The sequence below is a fragment of the Egretta garzetta genome, unplaced genomic scaffold, assembly GCF_000687185.1.
Source record: "Egretta garzetta isolate BGI_Z169 unplaced genomic scaffold, ASM68718v1 scaffold94, whole genome shotgun sequence".
In the NCBI taxonomy this organism is placed as follows: domain Eukaryota; kingdom Metazoa; phylum Chordata; class Aves; order Pelecaniformes; family Ardeidae; genus Egretta; species Egretta garzetta.
In genome coordinates this window covers 9,164,532-9,184,538 of record NW_009259683.1, presented here as the reverse complement: position 1 = coordinate 9,184,538, position 20,007 = coordinate 9,164,532, and the positions used below count along the sequence as shown (strand labels likewise).

The window sequence follows — 20,007 nt, the reverse complement described above, 5'->3', positions numbered from 1 at the left end:
AGAATACAAATTTTAAATAGTCAGATGTGCTTTAAAGAATGTTGTTGCTCTGGTAACCAAATTGGCCACTTCCCCCAGCTAGCAATGATTCGACTTGTTGTGTAACTTCGATATTATTAAACAAATCAACAGGTCATTCCGTCTAAGAAGTTTTCAAGTCATGTATGCCAGCTTTTGATGGTTCCCTGAAGGAAAGCTACGTGATTAAAAATCCACTTCATTGGATTAGTCTTGTATTTTAATAGAAGGCATTCTTACACAATACATAATATGTTTAACAAATGGATTATTTAAATGCAGATGACATTTGGCATGTTGTCTATATTATTTTCATGAATAATGAATTGGAGCTCTGCCTTGCACTTAAAGGATCAGCCCAATGCACAGCCCAAGGAAAGTTGAATGCTGATTTATGAGCACCGTTTTTGTTTTCCTACAGTTCATGAGGAGGTGTAATAGGGTGTCTGACAAAGCATAGACAGGAAATGAACCCTGGCATCAAAACCTAACCTGTTACATCTGCACTTAATTAATTTTTGCAGGTGATAAAAGATTTAAAGACAAAATATGTTAAAGGATTTTTGAAGTGCAGGGCTTAATAGTCTAAATCTTGTTCATATCTGCACTCATAATTAAATCTTATTGTGAAGTCATGGCCTTACCATCTAGCACTTTTGTTCAGTTAAACATGCGTACTGGCTGTTGAAGAGAAGCAGAGAAAGGGGGAGTGTGGGAGAAGGAATGGCAAGTGAAAAATGAGTAGTGGAATAAGTATATGGGTAGGTTAGATATTCTTAGAATGTTTTTCAAAAATTTCTCAGAGTGTTCTACTATCACTTAGGAACATAACTATAAACTCCAAGAAACCAGTATTTTTGAAAAATCCACTTCTACTCTATGTTGTATCTGTTTGCTGACTTGAATCTTACAGTTCATTGAGTTTTACTGCTGTAAATGCTGGCCAAGAGTGAACTCTATGTTTATTCTTGCTTTTTAATAAGAAAAGCCTATTCAAAGTTTGCATTTTGTGAATGTTTTTAAGTCTTTTTGACTGTAAGTGTTACATTAACCTTGTCGGGAAAAGAAATCACTTCCATTTGACCTACTCAGCCAATAAGCGCCTAGGAATTCAGCTTCAGCTTTGCAAGGCAAGGTTAAATGTGCAAATCATTACCTGTGCAAATGATTACTTGTGAAGCTGCCTATCCTTACCCAGGAAAGTAGACAGGGAATGCTCAGCCTCTCTCTGACTCTATCCCATTGGCCAGAATAACGCAGCTGGTGAAAAGGGAGAAATATATGGCTGATACAGATTACTTCATTCCTGGAGCAGTTGCAGTCCAGTCCCTAGCCTGCTCCATGGTCAGTGCAATGATGTACAAAAAATTCATATGGAAAATTTCTTATGTACATGAACTATGGATAAATCACAATCCAAACTCAATGAATAAACAAGTTAGTAGTGATGTCGTTATGTCCACCAACAGAGAGCTTTGGGCATCTGAAGGAAAGAATGGAATTACAGATGTTAGACTTGAAATTAACCTTTAAGGCTATATTTTGATAGTGACTAGCACAGCAGGACCCCATGCTGGTTGGCAGCTATACATGTAACTACAATGTAAATGTTATAAAGTAATATTCAATCCCACACATTAAACTGTACTCTAGTTATGAAATTAAGTGTAGTCTTTGTAGCTGTTAAACGTGTCCATATGTACATTCTTAACCTTTTAATTTTTAATCTTTCCTTCATTTTTTTCTACACTAAAAGACCTCTCTGTCAGCTTTTCTTTCCTCATTCCACCATTGAATAAATCTCCATTTTTGAACTGACTTAGATACCCTGACTACATTTTATCTACTAAAGGCAGAATATGAAACATTTCCCACATGGTAACATCTGCAGTCTTAAACAACACATTCCTGTGTTTAACCAGAGAAGTAACTGCTCTTCAAAACTGAGTAAGCTTTGGTGGAATTAAAGTTTAGACAAGAAAGCTATCTTTGAGATTTTAATAACAAAAAAAAAAAAAAAAAAAAAAGAGGCGCTCTGTATGCCCATTTAATATTTTTTCTTCTCATTTGAAAACTCTTACAGCAATACTATATCTAAAGCCCCACGGAAAATATGCATGGAAAAGACAGACTAATTAAAATCACAAAATGAAGTCCTATTGTGTTTTTAGTCATAGTCTCCACAGATCTAGCTATATGACCAACATGGCTTCTCAGGTTATTCTTGCAATCCTCATTCCAAAACCATCCATACTTGCATGTATGTTAGCATGATCTGGGTCTCTTTTGGAGTAAACCAATTAATTCTGTCGCAGTTGGGGTTAGTCTGCATGCCAGATTTTACTTCATTTGCCAGTCAGAGCCCTCTAACACTACTCTGGCTGCCTTCAGATCTCCAACACCCTCACACCAATGTGTGCCCTTGCACCTCCAACATGTGTTCCAGAGGAAGTCCAAGTCAAGCACAATGCAGTACAAGTAAGACTCAATGTAGAGAGTCCTGAACGGTGTGGGTGAAAGTCATGGGCTACATCAGTGGGGAAAGAGCACAGGCAATGGGCAGTGCTTGCTGCACCATTGGCAATGTACACCTAACTTGAACCCTCCTGGAGTCTAGGCATCCTGAGGAAAATGTGACCATTGTTTCTCTGATACTGAATTTGGTTCAGACCTCGTAGTGTTTGTAAAACAAATACAGGCTGGGTGACAGTGTTGCCATTCAGAGTACTTTGTCTGTCCTTCTTCTGAAATCTCTCTTTAAATCATAAATTTCAAAGGGATGGATTAAAGAAAGAATCAATAATATCTATAGTTTTTCAACTTAAAAATGCCAGCGGAGAAACTTATAAAAAAAGACTGAATTTTCTTTTGCTGAGAGGCAAGTGGATTTTCCATTTTCACTTGTACGATTTCTTGTGTCTAACCATATAGTACAATACTAGAAATGTGAAAACAAAACTAAAGAAGAGGAAAAGTCCATATCATCAGCCTTTCAGATATACCATCAGCATTACTTTTTCAGCATTTTGTTTAATGACAGAATTTCTTTTTACTGGTGTTGTATAATGTTTGTAATATGGACACTGGCCAAGGTCACTACTTGATTGTGGAAGGCACCATCCTATCTGCCAGATGATTTAATAGCTAATGAGATCATATTCCTATGTCTTCAACTGTTGCCGTCATGATTTTGCAAAAATGAAGTATGAAGTCCTTTCCGCATCTGGCATCTCTTTTGATGTTGATCTAACTGCTGAGGGACTGCTAACTGAACTGAATGTTTCAAGAAAGCCAATTTACTCAGCTGGTCGCAGAGCCTTTGACCTCAATAGTGGAACTTGGCAATTCAATGAATACACTTATGTTTAGTGTTCTGTCAAGAATTGTGAAAAAGCTCTGTAAACCATAGATCCTTCTGCAAAATACTAGTTTGTAGTTTAAACATTAGTCTTTCTTCAGAGGCCAATGAGGCTAGTTAATTAAGCCTGAGGGGTTATGAACTGTTGGCAGTTAATAAGTCATAAAATTCCTCCATAAAACAGGATGCTAGATTCCATCACTGAGGCAAGGAGTACAAAGACCCGGTGTATAAATATCTAATTGTACAAAAGGACTGGGATTTCTCAATGACTGCTCATCTGGAGTCTCCAGGGCACGCTCGCTATGGTTTCCTGATTTTTAGAAGCCAGTTTAAAAAATGAGTGCATTAAAGAGTAATTTGCCTGAAAGTTCAGGAAGTACGGGGTGGTGAAGGGAGGGGGAAAGGGAAAGACAAAAGGAGGGCAAGGGAAAGGGAGAGAAAGAGAGAGAGAGAGGGTAAAAGAAAGCAGAACTGAGCTCTCTACACTGAGTTGGACATTATTACATTTGTCATCTGTTTTCTTTCTCCTTTAGGATGTTCACCATGGCAACGGTACACAGCAGGCTTTTTATGCTGACCCCAGCATCCTGTATGTTTCCCTCCATCGCTATGATGAAGGCAACTTCTTCCCTGGCAGTGGAGCCCCAAATGAGGTTAGGTTTATTTCTTTAGAGCCCCATTTTTATTTGTATCTTTCAGGTAATTGCGTTGCATGATTACCCCTAATTTTCTTGTCCTTCTCTGGTTCTTTAAATTACACCAGATTACCAAATTGTCCACTGGGAGCAGGGGACCAGTGGAGAACAAGTGCATAACCCAGAGCAGTCCTTGTCAAACAAGGCTGGGCTGATCTGACATCTTGTTTGATGTTTGTTTCTAAAGCACACTTGAGAATTTTTTCTTTTTTTTTCCTTTCCCTCTCCCTTTTCCTCCTCCCTTTTCCTCCTCTTCATTCCTTTTGGTATTTTATTCTTATTTTTCAGGTTGGAAGTGGCCCTGGTGAAGGGTATAACATAAATATTGCTTGGACAGGTGGCTTGGATCCTCCTATGGGCGATGTTGAGTATCTCACAGCATTCAGGTTGGTACCTTTTTCTTTTAAAGTTATGAAAACCGGTTGTAGAACATAACCACATGAATAAGAGCTAATGTAATCTTGAAAGACAGGAGAATGACCCGTGGAGAAACTACGTTAATCCTGGTATCCCAGTGTACAAAAGCTTAGTAAATAATAAAAATGGGTAATTTAACTGTTGTGATCATCCACTCAGAATAGACAAATAAAAAGTCTAATGATTTAATTGGTCACTCATCATTATTGTACCATGCCCGTGAAATGATTTTGAGCTGGCTCACTTCTCTACCTGCAAAATTTAAATGTAAACATTTATACCAGGCAGAAGAAATTTACTGTTCACGTTCATGTTGATTGCCGTTACATGGAAGTATAGCAGATAGAAGGCAATATGAAGTACAGTCTGAATCCAGGGTTCCTCATTCCCTTAAATGTCTCATCATGGTGCTCACAGATTTGACTAGTTGGCTTTTTCTATTAATTGCAGTAAGGTGTAATTCACTTAAAAGTAAATAATTGTGAAATGTCTCAAGAATTATAGGAAATGTTGCATGCTGTATTTCTCTGCTTTCAATAGCTCATTCTAAATGAAATTTTATTCTTTCATAGGTGATGCATCATAAACTTTAGTCTTATTTTCATGGGACCAGAGGAGATAAAACCAGTTTAAAATACACTCTTTTAGACTTCCAGTAGTCCTGTCTTACATACACCATTTCCGTTCATTGTAATGCAGTCCAGTGGAAGAGTTTAGTGGGCACTCACCTCTCAAGATTGGGCAAATACTATATGTTTGAAAAGAGCTCTCATTCAGTGAAAACTGATATGCAAGAAAAGCAATGAGACAACTAACGTGTATCTCAAATCACTTTCAAGTCTTTTAGTCTGAAGTAGTGCATTTACTTTATACAGCTTTTGACTATATTCTATTGAAAATACATCACAAAAAGTATTAAACTATTTTTTTTCTTTTTTTTTTTTCCCCTGAAGCACTCCTGTGGAGTCCATGAAATAATATGTAGAGGATCTGATAAATAACACACCTGAATTCAGAGTCTAAGCCCTAGACACAGAAATAGCCTTACACATTCACAATATCACATTATTATTATTGTGGAAAAGGTTTTAATTTTGTTTACAATCTTTGCCTGTATTTAAAAAGAGTCTAAACAAATAGTCAGTGACAGGCTTCAAATTTTCTACACCTCAGTATTGCCTCACGGTCTTGCCAAGGTCTGTCTTATTCTTTGGTGAGTTTTTACAGAAGTTAGGGGACTGGATGGGTCAGATCACTGGTATTAGTGTCTGATATTAATATATCTGATATGATCACCCCAAAGTTCTTGATCTGGGTCCAACCTGTCACAATAATGATATAGACAATATGGTCATCTAATGCTGCGGGGAATGGTGGTCCCAGCTTATTGAACCAAAGACTTACATAACTGAGACTGCAACCATAATTGGTAACCCTGCTATCCTGACAACAAATACCTGGGCTTAATAATACCTTTTCAAATATGTACCTTGCCATTCTAATTTAAGGTACGCTAGTAAATAGTTTGGAGCAGCTAATATTGCTGCTGTATCTATTGCTCTGCTTCAGAGTTAGAGGAAGTTTCAATCTCTGTGCCTGAGCAAAGCAACACTATTCAGGAAAATAAAATTCATGTAAGCTGCTACACACTGACTAACCATTTACAGACATACCACTAAAAGAAGTGCTAATTATATGGTTAATGCAGATAAATTCAAAGTAAAGTTTAGGATCTCCCTTCAAAAATTGCTGATGATGCAAAATTTCATGTCATTTTAAATGCATCCATTTAACCTTGAGATTAAGGTTGTCGTTAATGTGAAGGTCATACATTGTGTTAAACAGCTAATTGCCTTTTCTTTTTTAAAGAAATATAATGCCGTTGACTAATTCCAGTAGATACTGCTGTTATCCTTTTCTCCAAAACTATAGGAACAAGTGGAAATGTTTCCTTACACCCTAAGCCCCTTTTTGCCTGGGCACAGTCTTTATGCCCTCTGTAGTGCTTACCGATATGGACTTGGTATGACTGCTATGACAGTTTTGAGTGGTGATCAATGAAGCAAACTGCATGGAACATCAAAGGGTGAATACAAAAATATGTAAATTACATAGGCTAGGCCACATAGCTATTTTCTATGGATCTGGTCTGAATGGTAGCTAAATTTAAAACTCCTAGTAAAGAGACACTTAATCTGTGGACCAGAATCTATCCCTGCTATTATCCAAAAAGTCATGATGTAGCCTACATTCCCAATTTGGCCAGGACAGAATTGTGAGACAGTAGTCAGGAAAGGGAGATCTGCAGTTCAGTCCTTTTGCCATAGAGAAAAAAGGAAGATATAGTCTTGGAAGAAAACAATAGAAAAGTTGCTAAAAAATCCAGCAAGTCAGTTGTTTTTCTGGAGTTTTGACCTGCAACAGGTCAGTTTTTAAGAAAATAAACAGTGAGTTTTGTAAATAGGACTTGATTTTTTTCAAATAAATTGATTTTAGAGACAGAGTTACAGAGAAGATCCTAGCTAAGGCATGAGGAAAATGTTGGACAGCCAATATTTTTTAAGAGAAAAATAAGGGACAAAATGGAGAGATTTTTTCTTTATACCTAATCTCCAACAGACAGAGAGGTTATGCAGTATTCAGCCCCTAGTGAAGGCAGAATAGGGTGTTGTTGAAGGTCCTCTCCAAAACAAACAAGTTATGAATAAGTTTGCAGATGGGTGGAGCCTGTTTGGAGAGAAGCTGAGGCTTCCTGCTTTCTCCTCCAGAGCCTAATCCTTTGAGCTCTTAGGAATGGAGAAATTTGCATTAAAATCATCTAAAGGTCCCTAGGGGGTACACATAACCTTCACTTTCTCACCAGCAGAGCCCTAGTTTCTTCCTAGAATTGTACCAAGCACATATTTGAAGCGTCAGCAACCATGACACTAGGTAGCTCGTTACTGCTTGATTGACTGACAAATTTTACAGCTGAGATCCTTCTGAATGATAATGCCCACAGAAATAGAGACAAAGGCTTTTTTCTGCCTCTAGAATTTTTCCCATAAGCAGGTATTATATATGATGATGTATTTGATGTCAGGTATATTGTTCTATTTGTAGAACAGTACTCTATTTGTAGGCCAGATTCTATCTGTAGAACAGTACTGACATTTACACACATGCATATATATACATGAAGGTAGCTGAATATTAGTTATTTTCCACTTCATAAATCAATAGATAAATTTATTTTAAGTAAATCTTCTTGCGACTGATGAGATTCCACCCCACTCTTCCTCCAAACTGTCCGAGAAAATATTTCTTCAGGAAAAAACAGCTTTCATATGTAAAAATGCAGAAAAGTTGAAGATGAGTTAGAGGCATAGCACAGAATAATCACTTCAAAGGCATGCTGAGTGAGTGGCTCCAGTGGGACTCTAGTGGGAAATAGGAAAAATTATGGTGCCGGTTTGTGTCTGCCATTTTGATTTCAGTGCTCCTCGAAGAGTCTTTACTGTATTTTTAAGCTAACACTTTCTAGTGCAAAATCAAATTAAAATGGCTGTAGACAGTTTGAAGATGAAGAGTGCTCTTCCGTGTATAAAAGAATATGTTTTCCCTTCTATTTCTTTTCCATTTTTCCTAAGAAAATATGTTTGTTCATGTTAACTACAAGGAGGTAGTACAAAATCCATGATAGAAAAGTTTCTGTAGAATGAAAAAGTGCAGTAATGAAATCACTATACCTTTTAATTTTGCTGTAAGAGTTTTGTTTGATGAATGTTTGTCAGAGTTAAGCAACTGACCTAGCTACAAAAATCCTTGAAAGAATGTCCTTTTTCTCAAAGGCAGGCATTTCTTCTTTTCCCCTACGATAATAAAAAAGCACAGCTCTTTTCCATTATTTTCAAGGCCTGATGTATCTTTACCTCTAGAGAGTTTTTTTTTATCATTTACTTCCACCTATTCAGGTTAAATTTGCTTTAATCTCTCTGAAAGCAATAGATGGTGGCTATTTTCTAAGACGATTCTACACTTGAGTTTACAAGGACGTAATCCACTCTCTTCTGCCAACATTTATAGAAAAAATAAGAGGAATGGTAAACTACTAATGTTCAAATAATTATTTTCATAAGCTGTACATTATACCAGATGTGCTCAGTAAAGGAGGCAGCAGGCAGAGACTCAGGTCTGTGTTGCACATGCATGCATGTACATGTATGTACTTGGAGTTTACAGAGGACTGGAGAGATGCATTTCCATAGAGCAAAATATAGAAGACACAGGAGGCAGTGAAAACAAACTTGAGTGTTCAAAAGAGTGAGGGAGAAGCAAGAGACAGAAGGAAACTGAGGTGTGCCTTCCAACCTCTTTGCACTGCTTTTATTCAACAAAGGGGCTGTAAATTTGGCTTAACCAGCCAGTATGCTCTGGCTGCTTTGCTCTACTCCAGAGTAGCATAAAACAGCCACAGCGTATCAATGAACCTGGCCATAAAATCTTATATAAAATGAAACGTGTGTGTGTGTGTGTTTCTTGGAATGATTAGAAATAGCTCGTGATAATGTTATCTTTGAGTTCAATTTTTAGCAGTCACATGTATGATTTTGCTTTAAGAAGGTGAGTAAATTAAAAAGACATGCATAACATTAAGGAAGAGTTAAGGATGAACTATATCCATGATTTAATTTAATTTAAAATACAGCACAAAATTTATAATTACCCCAAAATGATTTTGAATGCAGAGAATTCAAAATTAAAATCATACTTGAAACCATATATGTCAGAGTAAAGAAGAAACAAAATGAAGGTGTGCAGAAAATCTTCACTCTATCTTACAGTTCCCAGTGCTTGTTTTGGGACAAAATAAATATGTTTAAAACTCTCAGTATTCTAATGTCTGATCAAAAATATTAAGAAAAATTAATTGTAGTCTTGTGGCCTTACAGGGAATACTTAAGTTTATTTGAGAGTTTGCATTGATGTATACCAACCCTTTTTTTTGGTCTTATTTTTGTATTTCCTGATCTCTTGACATTTGATTTTGACATTTCAAATGAAAAACTTTGTAAATGTGTTTCTGTTGTTTTTCAAATATATTCTCCCTGTTAACTCTGTTTCAACATATGTACTATGACTTTTTTTTACTTTTTAAGTTACAATTTCATACATAAGCCCTAAAAAGAACACTCAGAGAAAATATTGTTGTTTTCCTTCTGTTTTTTTCATATAAGTGTAGATAGATAGTATATATTATATATATTAATTTAATTTTCCTGTAAATTTTACTTTTATAACTTTTTGTTCACTAAGTTTTGTGAATCCTGTTGGTATTGAGTTTCATCGTCTTAAATATGTGTGTCTGAAAAACAAAAATTCTTTGGTTTAGCTCAAACCACTAGTCTTCCACTTCCATTAAACAACCATTTGTTCATGTACTACATGTGTAGATGAAATGTGCATTCTTGTTTATCCATATTTATTATTTTAAATACATTTGCATTATCTGTGTCATGTCCTTTCCTATTTTGCTTTTCTCAAAATACAATATTTCTGGTCTTTTCAATCTCTCTTCATTTAGAAATGTATCCAGTTGCCAAAGCATTTTAATTGCTCATCTCTGAAGCTCTGCTATTTTCTAGAAATGAGCTAAATACACCACATGAGGGCGAACCATCTATTTATATTATTTTGGATATTATTATGGCTCTCTTTGACATCACTGTACTGCAATATTGTATAACTCTCTGACTGAATAGAAACCTTGGTTTCTGATAAACATAGCAAAAGAATGTAGGAGACAAAAATCAACATTTTTCCTAGCTGTTCCTACTTCTTCACAGTGAGCCACAGAACAATGGTGTAGGGTGATAATGTTAAATGAATTTCACCAAGAATAGCTTTTGAGGAAAAAATTGTTCTAAACAATAATTCTAACTACCCATAACGTAATGCTATTATTTTTTTATGACTGGCATGTCCAGAGGCTGCTGCTGAGGCTATGTCATGCTAGACAGGGTCTAAAAAATATGGTAAGACTCAGTTTCTGATTCAAATGTGAGGAGAGAAAAAGACGAAATATGAGAGAGGAAATAAAAAAGCCAAGTTAGCTGCTCAGCCTCATGAGTCAATAAGAGATCTAGAAGTAGACAGAACTAACAAATTCAGAACTTTAATCTATTGTGTTGTCATTGAATTCCATTGGCAACAGCCTCAGACTAGCAAAATGCCATGTTTGTCTTTACCAACAGAAATAAATTATTTATTTCTCATTATTTTACTTTATAATAACGGGTAATTATTATCCCAGTTATTATCCCTCTTGTCTGTTTGCTGAGAGCAATGTGTTCCGCATTTCACTGTAAAAAAAAAAGGCAGAATCTCTGAGTCATATGTATGAGAGGCAGATAATGACTTACCCAAATGTAGATTAATATTACTGAGAGTGCTAATTATCCACAATCCTGCTTTGTCATAGGCATAGTACTGTTTTTATGAACACAGTCATGGAAGCTCTAAGAAATCCATATAATGGTTTCTGTATGGATGTAGATAGTTTACTTTCAGTCACCCACAGCATTCTGCAGAGTCGTAAGTTACGGTTTCAATCAGTTTTTCATTTCTGATTTTATCCACTTCTTCCAAGTGTCTTTAAAAGACAAGCATCTCAACCAGAGATGTCTTTCTTTTCCCTTCTGCCATAGAAAACGGTTTTGAAGAATTCAAAGAAAGGTGCACCAAATAGCTATAAAAAGATGACTTAAGAGTGCCTGAGCAGTTCCTTTTGAGGAAGTTCGAAGAAGGTAGAAGTTTGTTTGGAATAATATTTTTTAAATCTGCTTAGAATATAATTTTCATATGTAAACATCCAATAGTCCTGAGGATTTGTGGCTTTTGAGTATTTCGGGGGGGGGGGGGGGGGGGGGGTGGTGGTGTGTAATAATGGCAAATTTTCATGCTTTTTTCTTGGTTTTTGACAAATGTTCTGAGCATTCAGATGATTACTATCGTGGGGATTAGGATAGAGTCCTTAGGAAATGGAGAAGCAGAGTTAAAAGCATTTGAAGCACTGGTATAAACAGCTTTTCAACATTTTGTTATACTTCAAAGTTCACCATGAAACTAAAGTTGGCAACACTGTTTATAACCTGCGACCTCTTGTTCTTCCTACTTGTTTATTTTTCTTCGGAAAACCTAACTTCTTCTCATCAAACTACCCTAAATTTTCACCTTTACTGTACCAGGATTTTAAAAACTGTATGTGACGCTCCTTTCATTCACTGGAACTACAGAAATGAAGCCTTTCATTACAGAAATTAATTAGTGTCGGCTTACTTTTCTACAGATGCACAGTTTCTTTTATTGACATGGCAGAGTAGGGGGTGGAGGAGAAAGGATAATAAAATATGGCATGTGTCAGGTTTATGTGGTCAAGTTAAAAACTATTTGATTAAAACCCCAAGCCATACATGGTCTGTAGTTTCAAAGTACTGAAAAGTACCTGAGCCCTTTTCCAATATAACCACTTTCCAATATTTGTCAAGCCAGAAAGATGAAAGAATAGAGGTGTATGGATAAAGAACTGCCATATTGTCAAATACTTTGATGGAAAGATGAGAAAAATCACCAGAAACATCCTGGAAGAAATTAAACAGCAGCAAGAGTACAGAAGATATTTTTATCCTAAAAGTCAAAATATCTGTGGCATTTAGATGGAGATAAATTTCAGGTCTGAATTAAAAGTCCTACAGCAACACTGAGCGATTGTGTAGATGTCCAGCCCCAATTTAAATTTTGTTGCTTTATAATAACTTTCGAGAACTACGCTGTAGCCTGTAAAAAATATCCACATGTTCTCTGCTGGAACAGCGCCAGACTGTAACAGAACCACTAGATTGCACCCTGGTGCTTTATGTATTGTTTAATTGTTTTCCTTTGGTGGATATTTTTATTAAAAGCCCATTATCCAGAATCAGACAGAAGTGTTGTTTCAAGAACAGCAGAAACAGAGGCCTTTCAGCTACACAGTTCTTATTCATGCTTTCTTTAGCCAGCTTAGCTAATGAGACCTCCACTATTCTTCTTTTAATACTTAAAGAAGAAAAAGAAATGGGAGGTTTTTATTTTGCTCCTTTCAAACAGCAGGACTGCAAAGAAGTATTGTGAGGTTCTGTGTGTTCTCACGCACCTGTGTCTCAGTGTAAGTTTGTGTGGGTACCTCCAGGGCATGCCTAGATGTTCTCATGCTTTTGCACCAATAACTCCTTGGAGATATTTTTTAATCCTAATGATTTTGTGTACCGGTGCTACACTTTGCCCGTAAAGTAATTGAATGAAAGGAACAAGTCTTTTTCATAGAAAATATATTCTAGCAAGTAAAGCTCCAGTAATTCTGCAGAAAAATAGAAAAACCTGGCAAGAGTCAGATTCTGAAATCCTGAATTATGCTGAATAGCACTGTGCTCAGTGCTGCAAGAGCTTATGAGGTTTCTTGTTACTGGATGTTGTTGGAGCCCCAACTCTGAGTATTTTATTACTTTTTAAAGTCAGCTTTTAGTCTTGCGGAGAGATGTTTGAAACTATGAAAACATAAATGTCTCAAAAATAGATATCTAATGAAAAAGTTCAGGGAGGTCTATGACTCATGATTATGTGGTATTAGCAGTACTGCTTGGGCCACGAGTAATCCCATTAAATCAGTGCGGCTTCTTGAAGAATAAGTTGTTACCCAGTGTGAGGGAATCCATCAGACTTCAAACTCCTAGACATTAATTGTTTCTTACAGGCAGTATAGGAAAAATGCTCAGCCAGAGTGACTTACCATGTTTGGCATATTTGTATAATTTTTCATGCAAAGTGGGGGCTTTGTCCTGTGAGCACGTGAACTAGGGTCAGGATTTAGAAGTAAATCGATCATTTGTGTCATTAGCTAATGCCGGTCTCAGTTCTGCACACTAGCTTAATTCATGGCTAAGATGTGGTGTTGTTGCTTATAGGAAATGGTAGCTTCTTGCAAAAGTCATTGTTAAAAGAGTTTGTGAAAGCAGAGGCTCTTCGCCAAGTAAATGTGGCAGGATGTGATCTGTGACTACATTTAACCTAATTAAGCAATCAAATCTTTAAGATTATATACAAGCACTTTCATGAGTTGTTATGCCTTGAAACAAAATAAGCTTTCAAAGTATGTCATTAGCTGATTCATATGTTTACCTACCACAAGTGTTCTAGTCATATTTATATCGGGTGTTAAAATAAAGTTACCAAAATTATTAATTCATAAAAAAATCATGAAAAAATGAAACCAACCAAATTACAGCACAGTATAAACCAGGTTGAAAATAGCTATGTCTGGGATGCATTTCTCCTGTGTCATGCCTAGGAGCGTATGTGCATATCAGATGATACAAGGTGGAGGGCTGAAGAGATGATGTGGCTTATTTGGTTCTTTTCTCCCCCTCAGTAAATTGACTGGTCTCTGCTGCTTTCTCCCTCCTGTGCAGGGTGTGCATTACTAAGTAGAGATGACTAAAGACAGCAGTTCCAGTAAGTAGCAACTGTCCGTGGTTTTGACATGTGATTTTCTTCTACACTGGAACAAAACCAAAACTATTTGAAAGTTTCCAAGAAAACAACTAAGTGTGTGTTTCAAACCCTTTCGTGACAATGCTCATCTCTATCCTCATGGTGAGGACATCGCTCTAAGAAGCAAAAAAAACTTAACTGAAAAATCCCATTCCTGAATGATTGAAAACAATTTCTTGTCCCTCATTCTTACAAATCAGGGACTTGAACCTGACCTCATCACATCTGAAGTTAATGCCTTTGCTGTCAGGCTATTTGGAATGGTTTTTTTTCCCCCTCACTCTTAAAAGAAGTCTCCCTCTGAAAAATAGCCAAGTGATGCACATCTACAAAAAGGTTATGTTTTGGTAAAAGAGTACATCTCTCAAAAAAGTTCTAATCCTGCATTATTAGGCTGATGGGAGAGTAGGGGCTAATTGCCTCCCTATCCAATCCAACCCTCCTACCTCTCCAATCACGACGTTTATAGGCTAAGAAAGTATTGTTAAACCTCTGCAAGTACTTCAATTCCTGTGTCACAGAGACTTCTCACTCCTCATGCTTTATTAACATCTGTTTCACTGCCTATGTGATGAACTCTCTCTGGAAACTGATTCCCTTGCATCTGAAAATTACAATTTATTATCTGTTTATTTACCTCATTTTGTTCTACAAAGTATTTAAAAAGGCTTCCCATCTTTTTCAATATAATTCTTTTTGGAAACTGCAAGCAAAGCCAGCAAAAGAAATAAGAGTTTGTAACAGCTAAAAGGCCCTGTGATTTCCAACTGATCAAGAAGGCAGTGATTTTATTCTCACCCTATACCATCAGATGGGCCACTGCTGAGAAGTATTAGCTGCCTCTGAAAGTGAAAACATGCAGTACATGAGCGTTCTTGAGTTAATTTTGACTTGCTCTGTGTCAAGTTCAGTCATTGGCCCCTATGTAAAAAATCACTGAACAAACCCGGAAATGTTTATGTTGTCTTTTTGGTCTTGCAAAACAAATTTAACACCTTCATAGTATTGGAAATACTTTTCCAATAGTATCAAACGGTAGAAATAATTTTCCAATATTGAAAATAAACACACGCACACCCCCTTTCCTAATGTGACCGCTTACCAAATTCTTCACAGCAATCCTAACTCCCCTTTTCCTCCCACAGCTCTGTTCAATGTCTCTGATCACAAAGCTGCTCCTCATCTCTGCTTCTTCTCAAACTCTTTTGCTTGGCACCAGGGCTTCATTCTTTTTCATCTTCTGATCTACCTGGGACAGAAGCTTTACTCTTCCCTTATTCATCTATTTAGCCTCTCATTCTGCTCACAAGAGGCTCTTGTCCCTTGTGATACAATCATGTTTCACTGAAAAGAAAAAGTGCTATTAAGCTCACACACTATCATCCTCTCTCCTTTCTCCCTCTCCCCTCCCCAAGACCACTGAGTGCACAGATTGCTGTCTATCCTCTGGTTCAGTTCCAGACATTCTTCAAAAGAGCATCTCAGCCTTCCTTTCCTCTGAAACCATTCTTAGCATAAACCCATCCTAGCCCAAATCTCAGAGTCTATATTTCACCCTCATTTTCCTTAGCCTATGTGTCATCCACTCTTATTGACCCTCATGATCTTTGTCTTGAAAATTCATCCTTCCCTGGCTTCCATGCTTGGTGCCTGGCCTCCACCCAACATTTCAAGCAGCTCCTTTAACTTGTCTTTTGGAAGAATCAACATTTTCCTCCTTGACCTTTCTTCAGTGAATCCATGGCAATCTCCTTTTGGTCTTGGTCCCTTCTTGTACTTCGTGTCTGTCTAGAGGACAGTTCATCCACAATGCAAATTCAATTATTGTTTGTCAGCCAATTACTTCTCTGTTCTAAGTATGTCTCCTCTGTGCATCATGAAAATTTATAGTAACTTTATGATACACTAATGGAGGAAATCTGTCTTTAGTTCAAGCTCAACCTTACCAAACTTTTACCCGCAAGCCATTTCTACTGCCACTCTCTGTAAGTAAAATTGTCTTTCTGTCTGTCACTCAGACAAGTTCTTGTGTTATCTTTGACTTTCTCTGTTGGAATTCACAACAAGCAATGTCTAAATTTTGCAAATTCTTTCTGTAGCATGTCTGTGAAATACAGAATAAACTACCATTCCAACCAGTTAAAATGGTTTTGAAGCTTCTGCCATTTTGTTTATTAATGCGTTGTCATTCTCAGAATGCTCCTGTGAATTTCTTTTTCCAGATCATGATACCAGGTACAGGTTTTCTGCTTTTTCTGCTGATAATGTTCATACTTGTAGAGTATTCTTATAGACAGTTACAAAACTACTTCATTAGCCTCCTTGTAATCTTTTATTATATTTGCCTCCCGCAAAACTGGACAGTAGGTAAATTCCTATACTGCTAAGATTGCTTCTAATTTTCTAGCTTGTAGAGCTTCTGCCTGTAGTTCCTCAAGATCCTATAGAATATATAGACAGGACCCACCTTTTTATTCCTTCTTTGCAGTGTCTTATGCAATGGGGGTTTGGTTCATGACAGTACCTCCAATGCATTGTACTAATATAAATTTGTTTGTTATTATTAAGATTAATAGTAAGATGTAAGGATTTAAAAGGTTAATTCAGGAGATGTAAGTTGTTCCTCTCCCCATCACAGTGCATGAGAGGTACACACGCCCAGTACTGGTGACAGTGGCTGCATGTGAGACATGGGGTCACACGAGCTGGTGCACTGACTGGGGCCAAGGCTAGAACCAGGCTAGAATCAGGTCCTCTGATCTGATGAAAACCAAGGTGTCTTCCCAGAGCTTGAAAGAGAGAGATGGAGGGATTGAGTCCACTAGCCCAGATGAAAGACATGGAGGTTTTTGTCTTTTATGCAAACTTGAATGACTGGAATTTATTTGGAACATGGTGATACAGACCTCTATTCTGGAACTGTTCTTTGTCAACTGATACATATTGGGTATGCTCCTGGTACGATTGACGCCTTCCCCAAACAGGCTTTGGAAGCATGATCCACCCTCTGTCCACCCATCTCAGGAACACAGGCATCTCTCAGTATCACTTCTGCAGTGTCTATGATCTCATTAAACCCGTGAGCATACGTATCTTGTTGACATCTGAGGAAACATGATGATTATCAACAAAAAGTAGGGCCTGTTGTACACTGTATCGCTTCAAACACAATAAGGTTATTAAGGCTTAATTACATAAGAAACAGTATACATGTTTTGCAAGCTTGTAGAATGTCACTTGCAGAAGTTAAGCAAGATATAAGAGTTTCCTAAGTTTCTATTATAGTTTTATTTCCAGCAGTATTCTTTGACAAACTAAATAAATTACTGCATGTATTGGACCTCTGAGGCTTGGGGCAAAGAATGGAAAAATTATTTACAAAAGCTTGAAAATATTTAATCACTAGAGGCAGGGGGCAACTGTGTTTTAATTAGCAGTTCCTCAGGCCATTGGCTGGCTGGAGGCTTTCTCAAACAACCACACAAACGCACTGAATAGCTGTTTGCCAGCCTTAGGGTCAGGCCTGAGATGAAACAGATAAGATAATTGGCTCTAATGAAATCCAGAAGGCCTTGGCTTTCTTGTTTGAGCTTGGATTTGAAAAGTGCGTGTGGAAGTGAGGCTTAATTCAAACCAGTCCTGAACTAGGCCCGTTTTTCAGTGACTTTGATATTGTTTGAAGTTCTGAAAGTGTTCGCCACACCACTAGCCTGCTGGGCTGGGCCTCCCCGGTCACCTTAATTACTGAGCTTTATTGCTGACTTTACTACACAGGAAAGGAGCCATTATATGTTCCATCAACATCAGCTCTCCTCAGATTGGAGGAAAGGGCAGGGTGAAAGGCCACTGTAGGAAGGCAAAAACTTCACTTTGAGGTAGTCAGATCATTTACCCGTGTTAAATTTCACTGTGCTATGTGTGTACATTCCTCACAACACAGAAGCCCAATTTCCATTTTTTTTTTTTTTAGCAAGTGATTACTTTTCAAAACATTTTGTTTGTGTCTGATTAGCAGAAGGGGACATTTATTCTTAGAGGTGGAAAGAAGGCAAATTGTAACAAACGCCTAATTAATCATCACAGGGGAAAGAAATCTAGTTAAAATCTGTAATAAAGAGAAATTGTTCTTAATGCTTCTTTGAAGTGGGAATAAGTGAGGAAACCCCTATGGTGTGTTTGCAGACCTGACACCCTACAGGACCGACTCCTTACAGCCAGCCTGATATCTTGAGGGTAACTTGTAACGTGCTCTCCAAAACCAGAAAGGCTCCTGTGAAATACTGTAAGGGCAAGCAACAATTGAGGTATTTTAGCAATGTTAGTTGTGAGTTATTCTCTTCAGGATAATTACTTTCAGAGTTTGGTCCTAATCTCTTTAGCTGCTCCAGCTGGTGGTGCTGCTGGAAAAAAAAGAAGCTGAACTTGCGTGCATAAATGGGTTTTCAGATATAGACATTCTGTAGCAGGAGAGACGTCTCTGAGGCTTCGGGATCCCATGTCTGGGGCCACCAAGGTCCCTGGGAGGACCACTGGCGGGAAACCTGGGACAGATCCTTCAAATGCCTAGGCATGTAGCTGAATATATTTACAAATTAACTCATTATTAAGCCAATCAGGCTACTAGCCTGAGTAAAGTTACACGTGTGCATTTATGTTTGCAGGATTGGGCCTCCTGAGACTAATGAAAGCATATAATATTTCCCAATTTGGGCCAGATCCCATATTACCAACACTAGCACATAATAAAAGAAATATTGATGAATATCACTTTCTAGTGGGACCAAACCAGTGAAGTTCAGATCAAGATACACAAACATTTTCTTCATGAGCTTGGGAGGAAAATTCGAAAGGACTGAAAAATCAGTTCTGTTGCTGTCTACTCCGTGAGCATTTTATTTTGTTTTTTATTTCCTTTGTGGAGTTTTTTTTTTGATGGAGCTAATATTTCTGTTTTTCTTAAAAGCTTGAAAATGTCTTGGATTCCTTCATAAAAATTAGAAATGTCACAAAGATACATTCTGCAGATATTCAGCCCTTTCCTTAAGGCAACACTGTTTCACAAAGAAGGCTTCTGTCATTTGAGATAGTTCCACCTTATGTTATTTTATAAATAATACATATGCTATAATGCAAATTTTATGTATGTATGGCTGAAGATTTTTTAACACAAAGAACTCCTATGAAGAAGCCTGAAGGCTTCTTGTTTTTCTTCCCTTTCATATGGCCTGTCATTTTAACATGTTTTATGTTAGAAAAATGGCAAATTGGTTATATGCTTTAAAGAGAAGCAGCAGGTTTTAATATTTCTATCAACATTTTGTGAAATTTTAACCTGTTAAACTCATAGCCAGCATCACAGGGAGCTGGTTATATCTTGATGCATATTTTATTAGCACTAATGAATCTCTCTCTAAGCTGAGAAAATATCTCTTGAAATCATCATAATTCATTACAATTATCAGAAAACAATGATTTCCCTTCTAATACAAAAGGTTGTTTTGTGAGAAAATAGCTGTGTAGGTGTCATAGCGTGAGAGTGTGAGAGTTCCTATAAGCAATACTTCCAGATGGGCACATGTTCTGCTCTTTATTAAGCAGAAATTTTTGTTTGTTGTCGTTTTTTATAGCTAAATAACAAGATGCAAACTTCCTTTTTGATACCATCCTTCCTAAGAGGTAGTTTGGGCTATCAATGTTGTAAATCATAACTCTTGTCTGACTGTACTTTCAGCTACATTCACATATTGTAGAGGCTAATGTCATTTAGAGAAGCATATATGATGATATAATAATATTACAGTATATTGGAAAAGATGTATTGAATAGGAGAAGTGAGATTATATAATCTTTTAGTGATTTAATTCATACTTTGCACATATGACTAATGATGTCTTCAATAGAGGGAATACGATTATAAAATCTACTGGTGATTTAATTTGACCTTTGCACATC

General features: G+C 37.1%; 1 protein-coding gene across 1 annotated transcript in view; it reads left to right on the top strand.

Moving 5' to 3' along the window:
- The window catches only part of HDAC9 (histone deacetylase 9), a 281,178-nt gene that overhangs the window by 184,545 nt on the left and 76,626 nt on the right, over positions 1-20,007 (top strand). Inside the window, exons 19-20 of the mRNA XM_035894070.1 lie at positions 3,913-4,032; positions 4,363-4,460. Of these exons, the coding sequence (XP_035749963.1) occupies positions 3,913-4,032; positions 4,363-4,460 (218 nt within the window). The remainder of the gene's footprint in view (positions 1-3,912; positions 4,033-4,362; positions 4,461-20,007) is intronic.